At 53.8% G+C, this 17,675-nt stretch overlaps 10 protein-coding genes across 10 annotated transcripts; 7 read left to right on the top strand and 3 right to left on the bottom strand.

The window, feature by feature from the left end:
• Positions 1–717: 717 nt before the first annotated feature.
• A1O3_07637 (uncharacterized protein) lies at positions 718–2,603 on the top strand (the record flags this gene model as incomplete). Its single annotated transcript, XM_007737745.1, has 4 exons — positions 718–1,050; positions 1,213–1,680; positions 1,741–2,029; positions 2,083–2,603. 4 exons carry the CDS (start codon positions 718–720, stop codon positions 2,601–2,603), a joined length of 1,611 nt encoding a protein of 536 aa, XP_007735935.1.
• Positions 2,604–2,975: 372 nt separating this feature from the next.
• A1O3_07638 (uncharacterized protein) lies at positions 2,976–3,673 on the top strand (the record flags this gene model as incomplete). The annotated part of the gene is made up of 3 exons (XM_007737746.1): positions 2,976–3,046; positions 3,103–3,328; positions 3,383–3,673. 3 exons carry the CDS (start codon positions 2,976–2,978, stop codon positions 3,671–3,673), a joined length of 588 nt encoding a protein of 195 aa, XP_007735936.1.
• Positions 3,674–3,878: 205 nt separating this feature from the next.
• A1O3_07639 (uncharacterized protein) lies at positions 3,879–4,632 on the bottom strand (the record flags this gene model as incomplete). Its single annotated transcript, XM_007737747.1, has 3 exons — positions 3,879–4,055; positions 4,116–4,328; positions 4,381–4,632. Coding segments are annotated over 3 exons (642 nt in total), but the record flags the coding sequence as incomplete, so codon positions are not given.
• A 604-nt stretch (positions 4,633–5,236) lies between these two features.
• Positions 5,237–5,755, top strand: A1O3_07640 (uncharacterized protein; the record flags this gene model as incomplete). Its single annotated transcript, XM_007737748.1, has 1 exon — positions 5,237–5,755. The coding sequence occupies one exon, from the start codon at positions 5,237–5,239 to the stop codon at positions 5,753–5,755; it is 519 nt and encodes a 172-aa protein (XP_007735938.1).
• Positions 5,756–6,422: 667 nt separating this feature from the next.
• Positions 6,423–8,604, bottom strand: A1O3_07641 (uncharacterized protein; the record flags this gene model as incomplete). Its single annotated transcript, XM_007737749.1, has 3 exons — positions 6,423–7,725; positions 7,889–8,162; positions 8,460–8,604. 3 exons carry the CDS (start codon positions 8,602–8,604, stop codon positions 6,423–6,425), a joined length of 1,722 nt encoding a protein of 573 aa, XP_007735939.1.
• Positions 8,605–10,133: 1,529 nt separating this feature from the next.
• On the top strand, positions 10,134–11,037 carry A1O3_07642 (20S proteasome subunit beta 7; the record flags this gene model as incomplete). Its single annotated transcript, XM_007737750.1, has 3 exons — positions 10,134–10,163; positions 10,225–10,372; positions 10,427–11,037. The coding sequence occupies 3 exons, from the start codon at positions 10,134–10,136 to the stop codon at positions 11,035–11,037; spliced, it is 789 nt and encodes a 262-aa protein (XP_007735940.1).
• Positions 11,038–11,709: 672 nt separating this feature from the next.
• A1O3_07643 (uncharacterized protein) lies at positions 11,710–12,192 on the top strand (the record flags this gene model as incomplete). Its single annotated transcript, XM_007737751.1, has 1 exon — positions 11,710–12,192. A coding segment is annotated over one exon (483 nt), but the record flags the coding sequence as incomplete, so codon positions are not given.
• A 996-nt stretch (positions 12,193–13,188) lies between these two features.
• On the bottom strand, positions 13,189–13,659 carry A1O3_07644 (uncharacterized protein). Its single transcript, XM_007737752.1, has one exon. It carries the CDS (start codon positions 13,556–13,558, stop codon positions 13,289–13,291), a length of 270 nt encoding a protein of 89 aa, XP_007735942.1. The 5' UTR covers positions 13,559–13,659; the 3' UTR covers positions 13,189–13,288.
• Positions 13,660–13,704: 45 nt separating this feature from the next.
• On the top strand, positions 13,705–14,865 carry A1O3_07645 (uncharacterized protein; the record flags this gene model as incomplete). Its single annotated transcript, XM_007737753.1, has 1 exon — positions 13,705–14,865. The coding sequence occupies one exon, from the start codon at positions 13,705–13,707 to the stop codon at positions 14,863–14,865; it is 1,161 nt and encodes a 386-aa protein (XP_007735943.1).
• Positions 14,866–15,736: 871 nt separating this feature from the next.
• A1O3_07646 (uncharacterized protein) lies at positions 15,737–16,316 on the top strand (the record flags this gene model as incomplete). Its single annotated transcript, XM_007737754.1, has 3 exons — positions 15,737–15,992; positions 16,062–16,169; positions 16,261–16,316. The coding sequence occupies 3 exons, from the start codon at positions 15,737–15,739 to the stop codon at positions 16,314–16,316; spliced, it is 420 nt and encodes a 139-aa protein (XP_007735944.1).
• Between the last annotated feature and the right edge of the window lie 1,359 nt (positions 16,317–17,675).

Consider the following 17,675-nt stretch of genomic DNA (forward strand, 5'->3'; position numbering starts at 1 on the left):
GGATTTTATTGATTATATAGTCTGTTAAGACATCGCTGGCCAGCTTGTGGTTCTTTCAAAGCATCATCGTCTCAAGATGAGTGTCTAGATCCCTTTCCGAACAGAAACCGCTGGCGTTGCGGTGGGTATATCGGGCCGAGGACCTGAGATCCCTGCAGCTTCCATGCGATCAGAGCTGCCATGCGAGGAGAGCTATAGGCGACCCGGCAGTCTCTCGTCATTATTGTTTTCAATAGTTCCTGTGGTTCCTATCTCCGTCCTGTGGGTGCGCGGGCCCCGATAACGACATATATCCATAGCAATGCCGCAAGTTCAAGACTACATGCTAGCTGCCCTATTCTGTTAGCCAACTCTCCCTAGCTTAGCCGAAGCTTCCTAGGTGCTCTGTAACTTGCTACCCTACCATCAGCAGACAGGCTATGCATCCAAAATGCAACCTCAACACCTCCATTCTGGCAAAGATTGACAGCTCATGAGCAAGGTAAGCTTGCAAGCTCCCAGGCAGACCAATGAGAGATGTGTGGTATGACGAGAGCTCAACCCCGCCTCACCGAGTCACCCCAGCTGGTTGGGTTGTACCTGACGCAGTCGGCCGTGTGCCACGTTCAGCGCAGCAGAGCTCCAGGTAGCTCCAGGTACAGAGTATAAACAAGCTGCGGCCTCTCGCTGATCTCCTGGGCCCTCTCAAGTTGGTAGAGTCAACCCGTGGACGCCAATATGAAGCTTCCCATAGTCATCGCTGCTTGTCTGACCGTCCTTCCGGGCTTTGTAACAGCGCAGGTCGGTTCTTTGGATGAGAACGGCCGACCCACAAACTATACAGCTTACTACTTTGATCAACTTATCGATCACTTTCAAAATAGCTCTCGCTATGCACCAAACACCAATGCCACCTTTACCCAGAGATACTATTTCGATAACACCTACTACAAGCCCGGTGGTCCTGTGTTTCTCTATATTGGTGGCGAGACATCTGGACCGTCGCGCTTCTCGAACCTTCAGACTGGCATCATTCAAATTCTCGCAAATGCAACTGGCGGTCTAGGCGTCGTAAGTCATCCCATTCTTCAAGGAAGCGTGCAGTAGCCCGTTGCCCACCGACTCTCCTCCCCTGTCAAGGGTAACAATTCCTCCACATTAGCACAGCTCCGTGGCATTCCCTATGCCGCAAGACCACATGCTCTCCAGATATTGACTTACAGTCCCTACTAGATTCTCGAAAACAGATACTATGGCGAAAGCTATCCCTTTGACAATTCTACCACCGACAACCTTCGATTCTTGACCACTGAACAGACGATAGCAGACAACGCCTACTTCGCTCAGCATGCCACTTTCCCCAACGTCACCGGTGGTGACAATCTCACCGCCCCGGGAACTCCTTGGATCTTGTATGGCGGCAGCCTGGCAGGTGCCCAGACTGCCTTTTCACTTGTGGAGTATTCGGGGCTGCTCTGGGGTGGCATTGCTGCTTCAGGTGTTGTACATGCCGTTCACGGCTATCCTGAATGGTACAATCCGATACAAAAGAATGGGCCTCCGGAGGCTATCTCGCGAATCAACAAGATCGTCGACAAGATTGACTATCTCATCAAGAAGAACGAGACAAAGGCCATTCAACAGCTGAAAGAGATCTTTGGACTCGGTAGTTTGGGTGATCTCCGAGACTTCGCACAGACGGTTGGCACAGATCAATCCCCCTTTGAAACATGAGCATGTCTGATCAATTACAACGTACAGATTGCATTCCCGCTTGGTGGCCCCATGAACTACCCGACCTACACCTGGCAAGAACTGAACTGGTATCCAGGCTATGATCATCCAGACTTGTTTTGGTTTGCCAACAACATCACGGACACGAACGCGCCGGCAAACATCACTGCAGTTGATACGCAGCTGGCTAACTACACCAACGGATCGCCGTGGACAGGGCTCGGGGCGTGGGCCAATTATGTCAAAGAAGTGATTGTCTCGACGTGTCCTAGCGAAGACTTGATTGGCACTACCTCATGCTTCTCTACTCAAAATCGTAAAGTGAAACTTTCAGTCCGCGTTGGAGGCGATCTAATGGATATATTCTAGAAACATTCTATGCCGAGACCGACAACTCGGCCTTCCGGTCGTATCTCTACAGCACCTGCACCGAACAAGGCGCTTATCAAGTGCCACAACCCTACGGGACTCCTTCCCTCCTGTCGCGGGTTATCGATCTTAACTATACCCAGCAGTGGTGCACTTGGGCCTTCCCCCCCGGTCCCCTCTCACCACAAGCAGTGCCCTCTCCGCATGGACCAAATCTAACATGGTACAACAAATATGGCGACTTCAAGATTTCGGCGCCACGACTGTCGTTTATCGACGGCGGGAGCGACGTCTGGCGGGACGTGACCTACCACGGGCGCAACGCCAGCACCCGGTACGGCGAGAACCAGTTCCTCATTACTGGTGCAGGACACCATTGGGACAGTTACGGAATCCTGAACATCAGTGCCGAGCCTGACTTTATCAAGGCGGCGCACGAATGGGAATTGCGGCAGGTGCAGACTTGGCTGAAGGAATGGGATACGAAGCACGGTGGAAAGAGAAAGAGGGATGAATTGTAGACGGGACGAGTTGACGCTGATATCCATGATCATGGCGATACTACCTAGCCGATGGAGCCGCTGCAAGAATGGGCAATATCAAATAATGTGTAGGCAGCTCGCCCTTTGAGGGTGAGTGGAAACAAGGCTCGGGCTGCAAGGATCATCTGTCTGCTCATCCGTAGAAAATGCTGCGCAGTGCATCATCCAGTATTTCTGCCAAGCCAAATTTTCTATTGCAGCCCAGAGCCGCATTCGAAGCACGGGTTTCTCTGCCCTGGCGATTGAAGTTTTCGCATCTACTATATCGTGCACCCTGGACAGGGAGGATGAGTGGGCGGCATAGAGTGCGAATTTTCCGGGCGTCCAGATTGTGAACGGCATCCAGAAGCCATGGCTACCAAGGGAGCGCGAGATGCGCAGAAAAGCAAAGATGGCCCTAACCCAGGCACTCCAAGCCAAACGTGAGTTCTCTCCACGGTCTGATTCCCAGATTTCTGTCCCGCTGATAATAATTCAGTCTGTATATCAAGAATCTGAACGAAAAGATCAACAAGAACGAGCTCAAACGCGCGTTGTACATGCTCTTCTCCACCTATGGCCCTGTCTTAGACATAGTCACCACCCGAGTCGGGGCCAAAGGCCAGAACATGCGTGGCCAGGCACATATTGTCTTCCGCGACATCCAGACGAGCACTCAAGCTCTGCGAGCTCTACAAGGGTGCGATCTTTGCGGCAAAGAAATGGTATGGCTATCAATTATACATACATGTGGATCGAGTGTTGACATTGACCGCCAGGTAATTGTCTACGGCAAGGGCCAGTCGCAAATCATTCCGAAACTTCGAGGCACCTTTGAACCCCCTACTTCCTCGGCCTCCATCCCGGAGACCACCCAACTACAGAAATCGATCTTCAATGCCCCCCCCTCGGCAAATCCAAGTAATAACGTTGAAAATGGAGCGACTTCCAACGCAGTGCCGCACGGAACGAAGAGGCCCCGAGAGGAAGAGGAGGAGGAAGAGAATGAAGTGTCGATGGATGAGGACGAGGACGATGCTCCGATGGAGGAGGATGACGACGATGACTGAGGCCTGCGCTCTGAATCAACGCTCAGGCCCATGCAATGCCAGCCATAGCTGAAGGTGGGAACATCGCGCCCGCCAACGAACCCCTTGGGTTTGCTCTATTGTATTCGGACTGGGTATCACCGCCTACAGCATCCAGCCGTTGCCGGCGAATATCCTCGACGCTGCGAGAATCTTGGGAGCTTTTACAAGCTCTCCATTACAAGCTCTCCGTTTCGAAAATTTTACTGGGAACATGGAGGCCAACGGAGGTTCCGACCAAACCCAGCCAAAGGATGAGATACCCTTCCGGAGTCAATGCATGGTCAGAGCGGAGCACCGAAAGAGCCTCCTGGGTATTGCACGGATGGATGAAGAAAGTCGGCCGATCTGAGATTGGATGATGCTGGAACAACAAGGATTCCCGGTCAGCAATCCGAGAATCGTTCACCATGGACTGACTAACCGCCGTACTGATCCCTCCCATAACACCAACACTTTGCAGTGGTGCGTGGAGTGTGTGTGGCACCAATTGGCTGTACACCTGTTCAAGACTGAAGGCTTTTTCGTCCGCGTTAGGTTGGCGCGAGAACCAAAGGACGGGAACACAGTATGTTGGAGATAAGGTTACGGAAAAGTCGATGGAAAAGGAATCGAAGCCGTGTCTGTTGGGAACAAGCTGAAAGTTGTCAATGCCTAAGATTTGACCTTCGAATCATGAATAATCATACGGTTTCAGGACATGCATCCTCGACGTTGTCCATGTTCTCTTCACTGCGTGCTTCATCTGGATTTTCATTGCGGCCATCCTGACCAGAATCCATGGCCCTTCGCCTCTGTTTGATGAAGAGATCTTCTCCAGACCATCTTACACTCAACCAGTCCGTGCCGTCCAGCCGATCCAATGCCCGAGATTCCAAAGCCTGGCATGCTTCCGCAAATTCAGCCTCGCTTATGCTCGGAAATGCTTGAAGAGCCGCCATTGCAGATCATGTAGTTGGCGTCTTGCCATCGTCGAACAGAACGGGAGATGACGCGGCTTCTAATCGCGCGGCGGCCGCAAAGAGTCTTCGAAGTTTGAGATGCACCGTGGCACTGTCAGTGCCAACTCAAGTTGTCAACTGAAGCCGAGCGACCTCGCCAAGCCCAATCGTTGCACTGCATGAATTGCACGCGGGGAAGGCGTCTTTAGGCCAAGTGCTCCGTCGTAGTACATAGTAGGTAGTACCAGCCTTGCGAACGTAAAGGACTAGTCTTGCTGTTTCTCACAGAGAACCAAACTCAAACTCAAACACGACCGCCCGACTCGAGTCTGGTGTTGCTAGTCATACACTTATACTGCCCGAGCATCCGTACACTGGCTTCGATGGCTGCACCACCACCACCATCACCACCACCAGCACTGCGCGAGGCGCCTCGAGACGTACGCCGTCCTCCGTCCTCCGTAGCAGCGCGAGCTCTTCATCTCCCCTTGCATTGCTATTTCTGTTTCTGTGTATCCGTACTTGTTGTGCCTAGCTAGTACTCGCTGTTCCACCCACTCACTCACTGTTCCACTGGCTCACTCGCTCGCTCACTCACGCATTCATGTCCGTACAGCTGTCAGAAATCGCAAAGCAAGAAGAAGCCCTGATCCTGCCCCGCTTCACGGCCGACGATGCCCTCGAGATCGGCCTGGCCATCCGCAACCGGCTGCGCGCTCTAACGCACCTTTCGGCGGTGGTCAACATCACGCTGGCCAACAGCAACAACCTCCTGTTCCACGCGGTGTCGCGGCCGGGCGTGCAGCCGGACAATGACGTGTGGGTGGCGCGCAAGAGGAAGACGGTGCAGCGGTGGGGGGTGAGCACCTGGTTCATGCACAACAAGATGCACGGCGACGAGGAGGCCTTCAAGAAGAAGTACATGCTCGGCGAGACAGCGGGCGACTATTCCATCCATGGCGGCGGCATGCCTGTGCGAGTGCGCGGCGTCGAGGGCGTCGTCGCCGTCATCGTCGTCAGCGGGCTCAAGCAGAACGAGGACCATCAGGTCGTTGTTGATGCCCTAGAAGAGTTTCTCGACGCTACGGACCGAGAGCCTCGGTCGCCCTCGTATGAATTATAGCATACGTGTACTTGAGCCGTACACATGGCCGCGGTCCAGAAAGCAAGCCTGGAGGGATGGCGGGAGATGAAAATATCTAGAAGGTACAGCGGCAGGTAAAATATCTGGGTGGCACAGCGTTGCACTACAGCATACCCATTTGCAGATAGTGTAGGTCATGACTTGGCCCCGTGTTTCTAGGTGGCATCTACCACTACTCCAGTCTTGTCCAACATTATACAACACTGGGACGTTTACAAACCACTAGGTGCCTACCTAGGTAGGTGAGATCTACCCTCGTTATTCTTGTGAGACAGACCCTGTGTGGCGTGGAATGGACCGCCCGAGTCCAAATCTAGGCATGCTCAATGTTCCACGTTTGCCATGTCATTCGTATCAGTCTACCTTATTTGTTCCTATTTGTTCTGTTCGTATGCATCATACCATGTCTTGTCGCTTCCCGGCTTCGACGTGGTGCCGGAGACCTGCGCATAGAGGGCGCAAGTCGACAAGGCTGGACTTGGGACGCCATTGACTCGACATCGGTCTGAGACCATTGCTCATTGCTGGATTGAATCTTGGGTGGCCATTGCAATCTGGGCCTGGTGTCTGGACGCACTCTCTCCTCGGCCAAATGCTCCATAAACAACTCAGTCAGCAGCAGTCGGCCAAATGCTCCACAGCCAAATCACTCTGCAGCAGTCGACCGACGCGGGCTACGACTCCGCAGTCTCTCGACGGCAGAGTCAATTTCGAGAGCGGTGTTGGCGAACCTCTCTTTCCCCCCTGCTACTACCGCCTCACTCTTGTCATCTGCCTCCAAGGTGCTGGAGCCAGAGGTGTCGGAGTCAGCGAGACTGCGCATCTCCAGCACGTCCTCCTCGTCGGGCTCACGTTGTCTATGGTGATGGCCGTGGCCGTGGCCGTGACCATTAGGCAAGTCATGCAGCTTTGCCTCAGGCTCATGCTGATACAGCTTCATGTTAACGAACATGGCGTACAAGCCGAAATCGTAGGCCAAGCGACACACGCCAGCCACTACGAACGCTATCCAGAACTGGTTGTTTGCCGCGAGGAGGCCGGTCACGGAGGGCCCGGCCATGGCAGCCATGGTCCTCAGCATGCTAGTGATGCCCATGACGGCGGTGCGCTCGTTAGGCTTGACCACGGCGGCGATGAAGGCCGAGCGCGGCGCTTGGTCCATGTTGTTCAGACCGGCACGCACAAACAGCAGCGCGGCCGTCATCCAGAGCCACGGAGGGAAGGGGAAGAACACCACGGCGGCGGACGACGGCACGTGCGTGAACACCATGGTGTTGATCAACCCGATTTTGCGCGCCAGCGGGCCGGCAAAGACCGCCGCGACGGCGCCCAGCAGGTAGCTCACCGACGACACGTCGCCCAGCGTCGATTTGCTCGGCTGGAACTTGTTGTCCATGTAGTAGTTGGTCAGCGAGTACGGCACCATGCCGTCCGCCAACGAGTCGACCGCCAACAGAAACCAGAGCTTGTACATGATCGAGCGCGTGGGCGCCGAGATCTCGGCAAACCGCGTCGTGAACCAGGACTTGGCCTTTGCGATCCAGCCGCTCCAAGATGGGTCCGGGGTTGCATCGCCGTCAGCGTCGCCGTCCTGTCCATCGTGGTGCTGCAGCTGGGGCTGGGGCTCGCCGCCCGGCAGTTCCACGTTACTGTCGCCCTGCTCGTGCTCGTCCTGTGGGACCTGCGAGTACGTTTCGGCCGGGGTGTGCAGCTCGCAAGCCTCGGTCAGCGGGAGTACGAGGAGCGCATTGACGAGCCCCATGGCCGTGTAGACCCAGAATAGGGCGTGGTACGCGTCGACGGGGGTCCAGCCTTCTCGGGCCTGGAGATAGTGCACGATCCTGCCGGAGGCCTCACTGCCAATGCTGGAGCCCAGGGTCGACGTCGTGACGTACCAGGCCAGCACATCGGCTCTGGTAGACGGCGTGGTGAGTTGCGACAGAACGGACCTAGAAGTCACATACAACACCACCGACGATGGTCAGTCAAATGTCTAACATCCAACGCTGCAACTGGTAATCGCTTTTTTATTTTTGGACACGACCACAGTCTTGGGGGCCCAGGTTGGTGTGGTGTGGGAGACGGAGGGAGGAGGGGCGGGCAAGGACTCACTCTTCTATGCTTCGGAAGGGCCCAAAGTCTCCTCCGGTGACACTGATGACGCCCAGGACGGCGGCGAGAAGCAGGATCCAGAAGTTCTCGAAGACGGCGAAGATGGCGCCGCTCAAGACCATCAGGAACGACCCGCCCAACAGCACCTTTCGCCGCCCGACCCGGTCGGCAATCAGGGTGAGAAAGGTGCCCAGGAAGACATCGCCCAGCAGCGTCAGCGTCATGAACAGCCCGATCTGATGGTCCGAGTAGTTGAGTGCCGAGAAGAAGATGGCTGCGATCACCGAACCAACCCCAACCAATTAGCTCCTCGATTCAATTCAACTCAATTCAGTTCAGTTCAGTTCAGTTCAATTCAATTCAATTCCCGGGCAGTGGTCGTAGTGTGTATATGTCCATCCTACTTGTCAAAAGTGGGGGGAGCAGATGTACTGTAATAGTATATACAGGATATAGCGGTCCGGCCCAAACAAAGATTGGCGGAACATCAGGGAGGTAGATACATGGTCATACGTAATATAGACAAATGTACCGATAGAACAGTCACTGGTAGTATGTGTGATGGACGTACCCAGTATCAGCGTATTCGTGCCATAGGCAAACATGCGGCAGGTCCGTGCCAGCACAATGAGGTATGCATTCCGGCCGGTCTCGTGGATTGAGACAATGCCGAATTCATGATAGAACCATTTCAATGGCCGGACTATGGCAGACATGGCCTGTAGACCGGGAGGTTGGCACCTAGCCGTGAGAGAGTATTACTACTACTATAGCAGTAGTAATAAACTTGCTCAGCAGCACTGTACGGAGTACCTTGGCAGACTCTCGGCCAGAGAGAGCTTGTGGTGTGAGTCGTGACCACTTTGGGCTGCCAAAAGAGATAAAGTGAAAGAGATTGCCGATCGCTCAGCAAGGAAGGGCGTGCATGAATTGGACGGTTGATAAAGGCCTAGCCCGATATCGGGCGCCAGTATGTAGCGAAAAGTAAATATACTGTATCTTATACCACCCCCAGCAGAGCACGCAATCAGGCCCTCTTACGACGAATGAACTGCAGTCCCATCCGCATCCTGTGCAAGAGTCAATAAGTAACGGCCGATAATCAACAATCAATAATGGCGAGATGGTGTTCAGCCCAGACCCAGATTCCTGGTCGCCTATATCTTACTTGCAGTCTGCTGATCAACTGGGCAAGCAGGGATTCCCCCCTGACAGATATATCTCTCGATTTCTAGAAGCTGAATAGTACTGCAAGTGTCGCAACTGGGCCTTGGACTGCAAGAAAGGCCGAACAATGAGGCTCAATGTGAGCTCGAGATCAGTCCAAAGCCTGTGATGAGATTCATATGTACTCGACGCCTTCTGCGGGCTCTGGATTTGGTTACATGTATTGAATCAATCGCTAACCAACCAGCCTGTCGATCGGAGTACAGGAAGCGAATGATCCGGGCTCACTCATATGCTTAAGTTGCCTCGAACCGGAGATGCGAACACTTCATGGCGGTTCTCGGACATCCAACCGCGGACACAGCAAGCTTTGACTGGGAATGTGAACAACAACGCAGCTAATCCGCTGCCGACGCCGCCTCTCCCCGTCACGTTGGTTGGCTTGAGTGCTGGCTGGACATGACTGTACGATCGGACGTGTTGAGCCTGACAGAAAGCGATCTAAGAGTCGGTCTTAACCTGGCAACGGCGTCAAGACAGATGTGGACAGATGTGCATGCACGTCGACCTGGAACTCTCTTTGACTCCCTAAGCGGAGGATTCAATTCAATATCACCGCGGGAAAGAAATATGCGCTCGATTCCATCGGTGGCTCAGCATATGCTTGAAGCGCAAGGACCATGAACCATGGACCTGGGCGACTGGAGTAACAGTTCTGACTCACCGAAACAAGTCGTCCGATAGACCTCACCTAGACAAGCCCTAACATAATTAGGCAGTAATAGGCTCTGCACTTGAAGGAGAGACAAAAGATGGTATGCGTTGGCAGGATGACATTGATACCCTTCCCCTTAACACTGTTTCCATTAGAATTAGACACGGGCTGCTACTAAATGCTGGAATGATCCGCCGTACAGACCGCCCCAATCTGATTGGCCAAGCACATCCAAGGCTTCACCTCTTTGACGCGGCTTCTCGATCGTGTCCTGAGCTCAACTTGAGCGCCAGCCCATTTCTCGCTCTCAGTTGCTCTTGATTCTTGATCCTGTTACCAGAACCAGGACGAACACTTTTCAAGATGAATCACTATCCTCAAGCCTGGGGCCGGGTGAGCAGATCCGCCGCATTGCATGCATGGAATGACCACTAACCCTCTGACCTCGATACAGCCCAGAGACGACGTCTACGGCCCGTACGACAACTCGTATTTCCAGGCATCTGCGCCGCAAACGCATACACAGTCGCCAGCCGTTACAGGGACATCAGTGCTCGGAGTCAAGTTCAAGGACGGCGTGGTCATTGCCGCGGACAATCTAGGTCTGTACCGGTCATGCTTGCTCACCCTGCTCTTCATTGACACCCCCTAACCAGCTTCATACGGGTCTCTGGCTCGGTTCACCGATGTCAAGCGTCTGCGGACGTTTCCTCCCAACACCGTGATTGGATTCGGCGGCGATGTCTCAGACATGCAATACCTCGACCGGTTACTACAGTCGCTCGACATTCGAGAAAACTACCTCTCCTCCTACGGACATGTCCTCAATGCGAAGAACCTACACACGTATCTATCGAAGGTGCTATACAAGAGAAGAAGCGACTTCAATCCCTTGTGGAACATGTTGTTGGTGGCTGGTCTGGATGACGACGACAAACCATTCCTAGCAAGCGCCGACCTACTCGGAACCACCTTCTCAAGCCCTACGCTGGCCACCGGTTTCGGTGCGCACCTAGCACAGCCTCTATTGCGAAAGCTGATGCCACACGATGAGGACAGCGTGAAGGACGTGACCAAGGAGATGGCCGTCGAGGCTATCAAGGCGTGCATGAAAGTGCTCTTTTATCGAGATGCTCGGAGTTTGGACAAGTACAGCATCGCTGTGGTGACGAAAGACGGGGTAGAGCTCAAGGAAGATCAGAAACTGGAGGACCAAAGCTGGGCGTTTGCTGATCAGATTCGAGGGTACGGGACACAGGTGAATTAGGCGGTAAATGGCATGGCATGGCATGTTTTCAATGCACATGGAGTTAGGAAACCAGGCTCGCTCTATGGGCATTTGTGGGCAATGGCAATGAGATTGAGCAAAAACACAGTCATCCCTCCTGTTAAGGCGTCTTGCTGTAGCATACCATCATACTGCATTCAGTAACTGGCCTTCCCTTGCCGTGGTGGGTGAGGCGGCCATAATTGGCCAGCCTCATGTGAGTCAGTGCCAGTGGATTGACCATGACGTGCCGCCTATGAGACTCGTGGAGTCCAGAATCCAGACCTTAGAAAAAGCCACCACAACGACTCAAATCCACTGCAGAGTGTTCCCTCCGCATATCACTACTTATACCATCGTTTCTCTTTTTCGACGGCCTCGTGCCTGTCCCTAATTTAAATCTCTTCGGAGGGGCTGTTCGTTGAAGCCACTTTCTTTCTCCTACTACCTTGCGTCCAGTCTTACCGCTTTATTCGCCTCTCTGACTGACAGCCTTATCGCTTTATTCGCCTCTGTGACTGACAATCCTGACAATCACTGTCATACTGCAGCGTAATGGAGGCAATCCCAGTCCAACAATCCTCAAATACGGGCAACAGAGGCCAAAGACATCGACGGAGAGGGCCACCGAGACGTGGACAACCCCCTCCCCCAGCAGGTCCAGCAACTCCAACGAGGACTGCGGCCGGAAGGGCCTTTGGCGGACAACTCACACGACTACATGGAGAGGCGCCGGCTTTTGTGCCGGCATCAGTATCTGCAGGAGCCTTGTCGACTACGAGTTCGCAGGCAACAAACACGAAACCTCATTCTCCTCACACCTCGAAGAAAGGCCTGAGCCGCCCAACACCACAAACCCAAGGCAGAAAAGCGCCAGTAGCTCGCTCGACGGCCCCGGATATAGCCACGCGAATACACGAAGACATCCTACACAACCTCTACGAGTGTGCCATCTGCACCAATGAGATCGGTCGCCATTCCAAAGTCTGGTCATGTCGGACTTGCTGGACAGTCTTCCACATTGGCTGCATCAAGAGGTGGTCGAAGAACGAAGGCTCAGCCGTACACCGGCCAGTGGCGCAAGAGAATCAAGAGACACCGGCAGAGAAACAATGGAGATGTCCCGGCTGCAATCTGCCGAAAGACACCTCGCCCACAGCTTACACATGTTGGTGCGAGAAGGAGCTGGACCCAAAACCGATCACGGGTCTTCCTCCGCATTCCTGTGGGCAAAGCTGCGGGAGAGAGAGGACTTTTCCGAAGACATGCCCACACCCTTGTGATCTACTGTGTCATGCCGGGCCATGTCCCCCGTGTTCTGCTATGGGTCCAAAGCAGCCCTGCTTTTGCGGGAAAGAAGAGGCTACGAGACGATGCGTGGAAACAAATTATGAAGCGGGCTGGAGCTGTGGTTCGATCTGTGGAGACCTCATGCCTTGCGGTGAACATACTTGTTCCAGACCGTGTCACGAGGGCCTCTGCGGAGCCTGTACGGCCGAGATTGACGCCCGTTGCTATTGTGGCAAGGTGGAGAAGAAGATCCAATGTCACGAACGAGGGGAAGAGAAGCAAAGTGCGGACTGGACTGGAAGCTTTGATTGTGGTCAGCCTTGTGGGAGACTCATGGATTGCGGCATCCATCAGTGTGAAAAGTCGTGTCATCCTCAAGAGTCGGCTGCGCCACATTGCCCGCGATCCGTGGATGTTGTCACCCACTGTCCTTGCGGAAAGAGTGCGTTGGCCGAGCTCAACATCGCACCGCGGACATGCTGTACTGATCCAGTGCCAAGCTGCCAAAAGGACTGCGGTCGCTTGTTGCCGTGCGGCCATCATTGCACGCAGACCTGTCATACAGGGGAATGCAAGCCGTGTGAGGTGAAGATCTCGACTCCATGTCGGTGCGGTCGAAACTTGTTTGACGTGATCTGTCACGAGGCGACGCAAGACCCTCCTCAGTGTACCCGTCTGTGCCGGGCCACATTGAACTGTGGCCGGCACGAGTGTGGTGACAGGTGTTGCACTGGGGAGCGAAAAGCATCTGAGCGGCAAGCTACTAAGCGAAAGCTGAAGCCGCTGGGCGCCATCCCAAGGTCATTTGATGACAATATCGAGGCCGAACACATCTGCACTCGAGTGTGCGGCCGCCGACTCAAATGCGGGAACCACGATTGTACAGATCTGTGTCATCGTGGACCATGTGGCAGCTGTAAAGAGGCCATATTCGATGATATCTCGTGCAGTTGTGGGCGGACTATGCTTCAAGCACCTCTTCCGTGTGGCACACGACCGCCTCCATGCAACTTCCCCTGTACCCGGACGAAGGACTGCGGTCACCCACCAGTGGTGCACAACTGCCATTCAGAGGAGGAAAATTGCCCCAACTGTCCGTTCTTGACCGAGAAAGACTGTCTCTGCGGGAAGAAAACGCTGAAAAATCAATACTGCTGGCGAGCCGAGGTCCTCTGCGGTCTCGTGTGCGGCAAGGTGCTGAAATGTGGCTCCCACACCTGCCGCAAGACATGTCACAAGCCGGGGCAATGTGAAGACGCCCATCGACACTGCCAGCAGGAATGTGGAAAGGCAAAGAAGGCGTGTGGCCACCCCTGCGAACAGCCTTGCCATGCGCCTGCAGCCTGCAAAGAGGACAAGCCATGTCCCTTCAAAGTCATGATCACCTGTGATTGTCAGCGAAAGAAGGAAGAAGTGAGATGCAATGCTCGGGCTCACATGCCTGAGTCGTCGGGTCGACAAACATGCCTCAAGTGTGACGAAGAATGTGCTCGGCTCGAGCGAAATCGGAGTCTGGCGCTTGCCCTCCACATCGCGGACGACCATATCGACGACCACGTGCCTTATTCGACCACGACGTTGAAGATGTATCTGGACGATATGGCCTGGGCCCACAAGCAGGAAGAGATCCTGAGACTATTCGCGGCCGACGATGCCCGGAAAAGATACGCTTTCCAGCCGATGAAGAGTCAACAACGAGCCTTTATTCACAGCATCGCCGAGGACTTTGGGTTCGACGGAGAAAGTCTAGACCCGGAGCCATACCGGCACGTGGTCTTGTTCAAGACCCCCAAATTCGTGGCGGCGCCCATGAAGACTTTGGCCCAAGCCGTGAGGGTTAAACGGGGGCAGTTGAATGTTTCTGCTGCCGCGTTAGCTCCGCGTCCAGAGCACAAAGCAGATGAGGTCAAGCATGACTACAACGGGTTGCTCCTGCTCAAGCCCAAGTTTGCTTTGACCGAAGACGAGGTACGGCCGGTGCTGAAGAAGTCGGCCGCGACCACGGATTTTGACATCATCTTTCTACCGAACGACGAAGGCGTTGCTCTGATTCCTTCCAGGTCATGGGACACGCCGGAACAAATGGACACTTTGCTGACGAGTCTGCGACCTATCGTTGCTAACGAAGTGATCAAGCATAAGCTGGCAAGCTCGGTGGTGCTCGGTCGGCTCGACAGGTCTGGGTCAGAGGTGAAAGTGGTTCAGCAGCAAGGCAAAGCGAGCACGACCGTGAGTAACGGGTGGTCGCAAGTGGCAGCGAAGAAAGCCCCGGCCGCTCAGGCCGCTCAAACCAAGCCGGTCGGGCAGAGACCCATGTACACGGTGTTGGGCAGTCGATTAGCCGAAGCCAAAAGAAAGAAGGAAAACGAGGAGAGATTGCGCAGGAAGGCTCAGCAGCAAGACGTGGTGGACGATTGGGAGCAGGAGGTTGAGCGGGAGGAAGACAATGAGGCTGGTGCTGGTCGGAGGGCGAGTGAGGCAAGCCAGGGGAGTAAGGGCAGTGAAGGCATGGAGAGGGAGACAAGCAAGGTGGAGTAGGAAGCGTGACCTAAGGACCAGGCAGGAGTGTAACGGCTCAAGAGGCTACTTTCCAGTTCAGCTTGCTTGGAGCTGCAGGGTCCATTCAGTTTTGCTGGGGCTCTTTTTTCTTTTGCCCAGTCTGGGTGGTCCCTGCACAGCCTCACGAAATGACAGGCGTGTCCTCTGCACTGTACAGATGGTGTACAGTGTATTCGTACCTACGGATACCGAGTATACAGACGACTATGGAGTACGGAGTACTACTGCAGTGTCTCCTTCTGACGGGTGTCTAGGTGGGTGTCTCTGCCAATTGAATGGCCAGCTCGGAACAGTTGCCAGCTGAACTTTCGGAGCAGCCGATTTCGGTTAATCCGGCTTGGCTGACATCATCTCATACGATTGGCTGTGGCTCGAAGGTGTAGCACTGGCACAGGAGCAGCGTCACTCGCAGGACAGCCACAAGACGTGTAGGGGAACACAGCACTCCGATGGTGATGCGCATTGGGTTTGGGAGCTCAAAGTGGCTGTTGGCGGTCACTGGGCAGCTTGCAGCTTGCAGCTTGTAGCCTGTAGCTTGCTTCACCGCCACACTGGCGGCATGGTGGCCCAGGTCTAAGACCCCTCCTCCCTCACTGGCACCTACTCTGTACTCTGTATCCGTACAAGCATCTGATGTGAATCCTTAAGGCACTTTCCTCGCGCCTCACTACTATAAAGTCTTTGTATCGTTTTCATCTCCGTCTAAGTGTCGATTTCTTCTCACTTCCATTATCAACCATCCGCCATCCACAATCAACAGATCGTTCCATTACTGACCCATCATACCATCCTTCTACTGTCCTGCACACTCGCCATTGCCATTCCCTTACTCATCCTTCCCCACACAATCATGGATCAACTCAAAGGTGCGCTGAACAGCTTCACTGGAGGCAACCGAGAACAAGATGCACAGCAGGGTGGCCAGCAGGGTGGTCAACAAGGATTCCAACAGGGTGGTCAACAGGGAGGTCAACAAGGATTCCAACAGGGTGGTCAACAGGGAAGCTCCAGTGCAGGTGGCTTTCTTGGAGGCTTCGGTGACAAACTCAACTCGGTGGCCGGTGGCGGCAAAGAGAGTGAGAAGAATGAAGACTATCTCGACAAGGGTAAAACTTCCTCATCCCCAGCACCCTCCTGCCATGGACTAGGACATGCTAATCACAGTCGTGGTGCAGGTGTCGATTTTGTCCAGGAGAAGTTTCTAGGACAAGGTCCCCAAGACAATGAGAGCGCCATTGAGCAAGCCAAGGACGAACAGATCAGTGATTTCATTCGCAACCAATGTCAGTACTGCCAACCTGCACCATCACCTTATCTTTCCTCTTCCCTCTTTTCTCTTCTTCGTGCGGCAACTGACTTGATGTTGGGTTGTAGACAAGAGTGCCACCGGCAAAGACTTTCCGATCAAGGACAAAGAAACCAACTTCTAGTGAATTGGCAGAAGTGATTGCTAGGAGTGCTACAAGAGGCATCTGCACCTCATGGGATGAGCTGTTGGGACACGTCGACGACATGGTGGCACTACACCCCTAGGGGTCTTATCCACCGAGTAGAAGAACAGAGCATACCTTTGACCTTTGGATTCTCGGCATAGCCAGCTCCAAGCCGGGGATTCTGTCCTGCAACGAGTTAGCAATATCATCCATACATCAGCTAGACACGGTCAAGTTTTGTCTTTTCTTTAGTCAGTCAGTTCCATTCGGTATCAAGATGCTCAGCACTCGACCCAACAGACAGTTAACAGATTCGTCGTGATGGAGGACGGTCGATACTTATTGATCATACAGTCTTTGATCCCCTTCCTTTCCCTTCCTCCCCGCACTATTTTATTCACCACTAATACTGACTCCAGGTTCGGGGAATTTCCACACTCCAAACTCCAACTCTCGAGCCGAAGCCTTAGCCTCAGCTTCTTATGACAGAATGAGCGTCGGCGGTGATTGACTGTTCCAAACTCCTGAGTTTCTCCTTGCCTTGGTACCACCGCCGGTGAGGTTTGGCCAGGTGCGTCAGCCGAGACCAGCACCAGACTGTCTCTCAGCACCGGAGATTGTCTCTCGTCTCTCGAGAGCATTACCAGGAACCATGGCAGCCGTCAAACCAAGCATCACCCTCTACGTCGACATTATCAGCCCGTTCGCCTATTTGGCGTATTATATGCTTAGGGTGAGTCTGTCCTTTTTTCTCTCTCTTTGCTTTTTTCTTTCTCCTGGCTTCTGTAGTTGTTCTTCTGGTTCTGGTTTCGTTCTGGTACCTTCATTCTGCAAGTTAGCTATCACATGGTATGATATTACCCTCGCGCAAAAACATCCTCAGCAGCTTCCCAGCCAACACTGGCCCTCGCCAAAATGAGGCCTGGCTTTGAGGAGAGGATTGCTGCACAATCTGTCCCCTCCCTTTTGACATTTTATTCCCTATCTCATGAACTTGGACTGTTGACCATGTTGATGATGTGATGATGTGATGGTGTGATGGTGTGATGGTGTGAGCATCAATCATGGCTCATTCAGCCTTGTCCTGTCGATCTCCAATCCGACTTCTGGCCTGTCCCCGGGCTGTCCTCAGAGAGCTGGAGCATCCCATCAGAAATACCTTCTCACCCAACACCTACGGCACTAGCATATCTATTCTCTGTGCTCGACTATCAACACCAATGTCTTTATCCTCTCCGATCAAGCACCGCTGCCATTACCACTACACTACCACTACCACTACCACTACCACTACCACTACCACTACCACTACCACTACCACTACCACTACCACTACCACTACCACTACCACTACCA

Source organism: Capronia epimyces (genome assembly GCF_000585565.1).
Source record: "Capronia epimyces CBS 606.96 chromosome Unknown aczIQ-supercont1.6, whole genome shotgun sequence".
Lineage (NCBI taxonomy): Eukaryota > Fungi > Ascomycota > Eurotiomycetes > Chaetothyriales > Herpotrichiellaceae > Capronia > Capronia epimyces.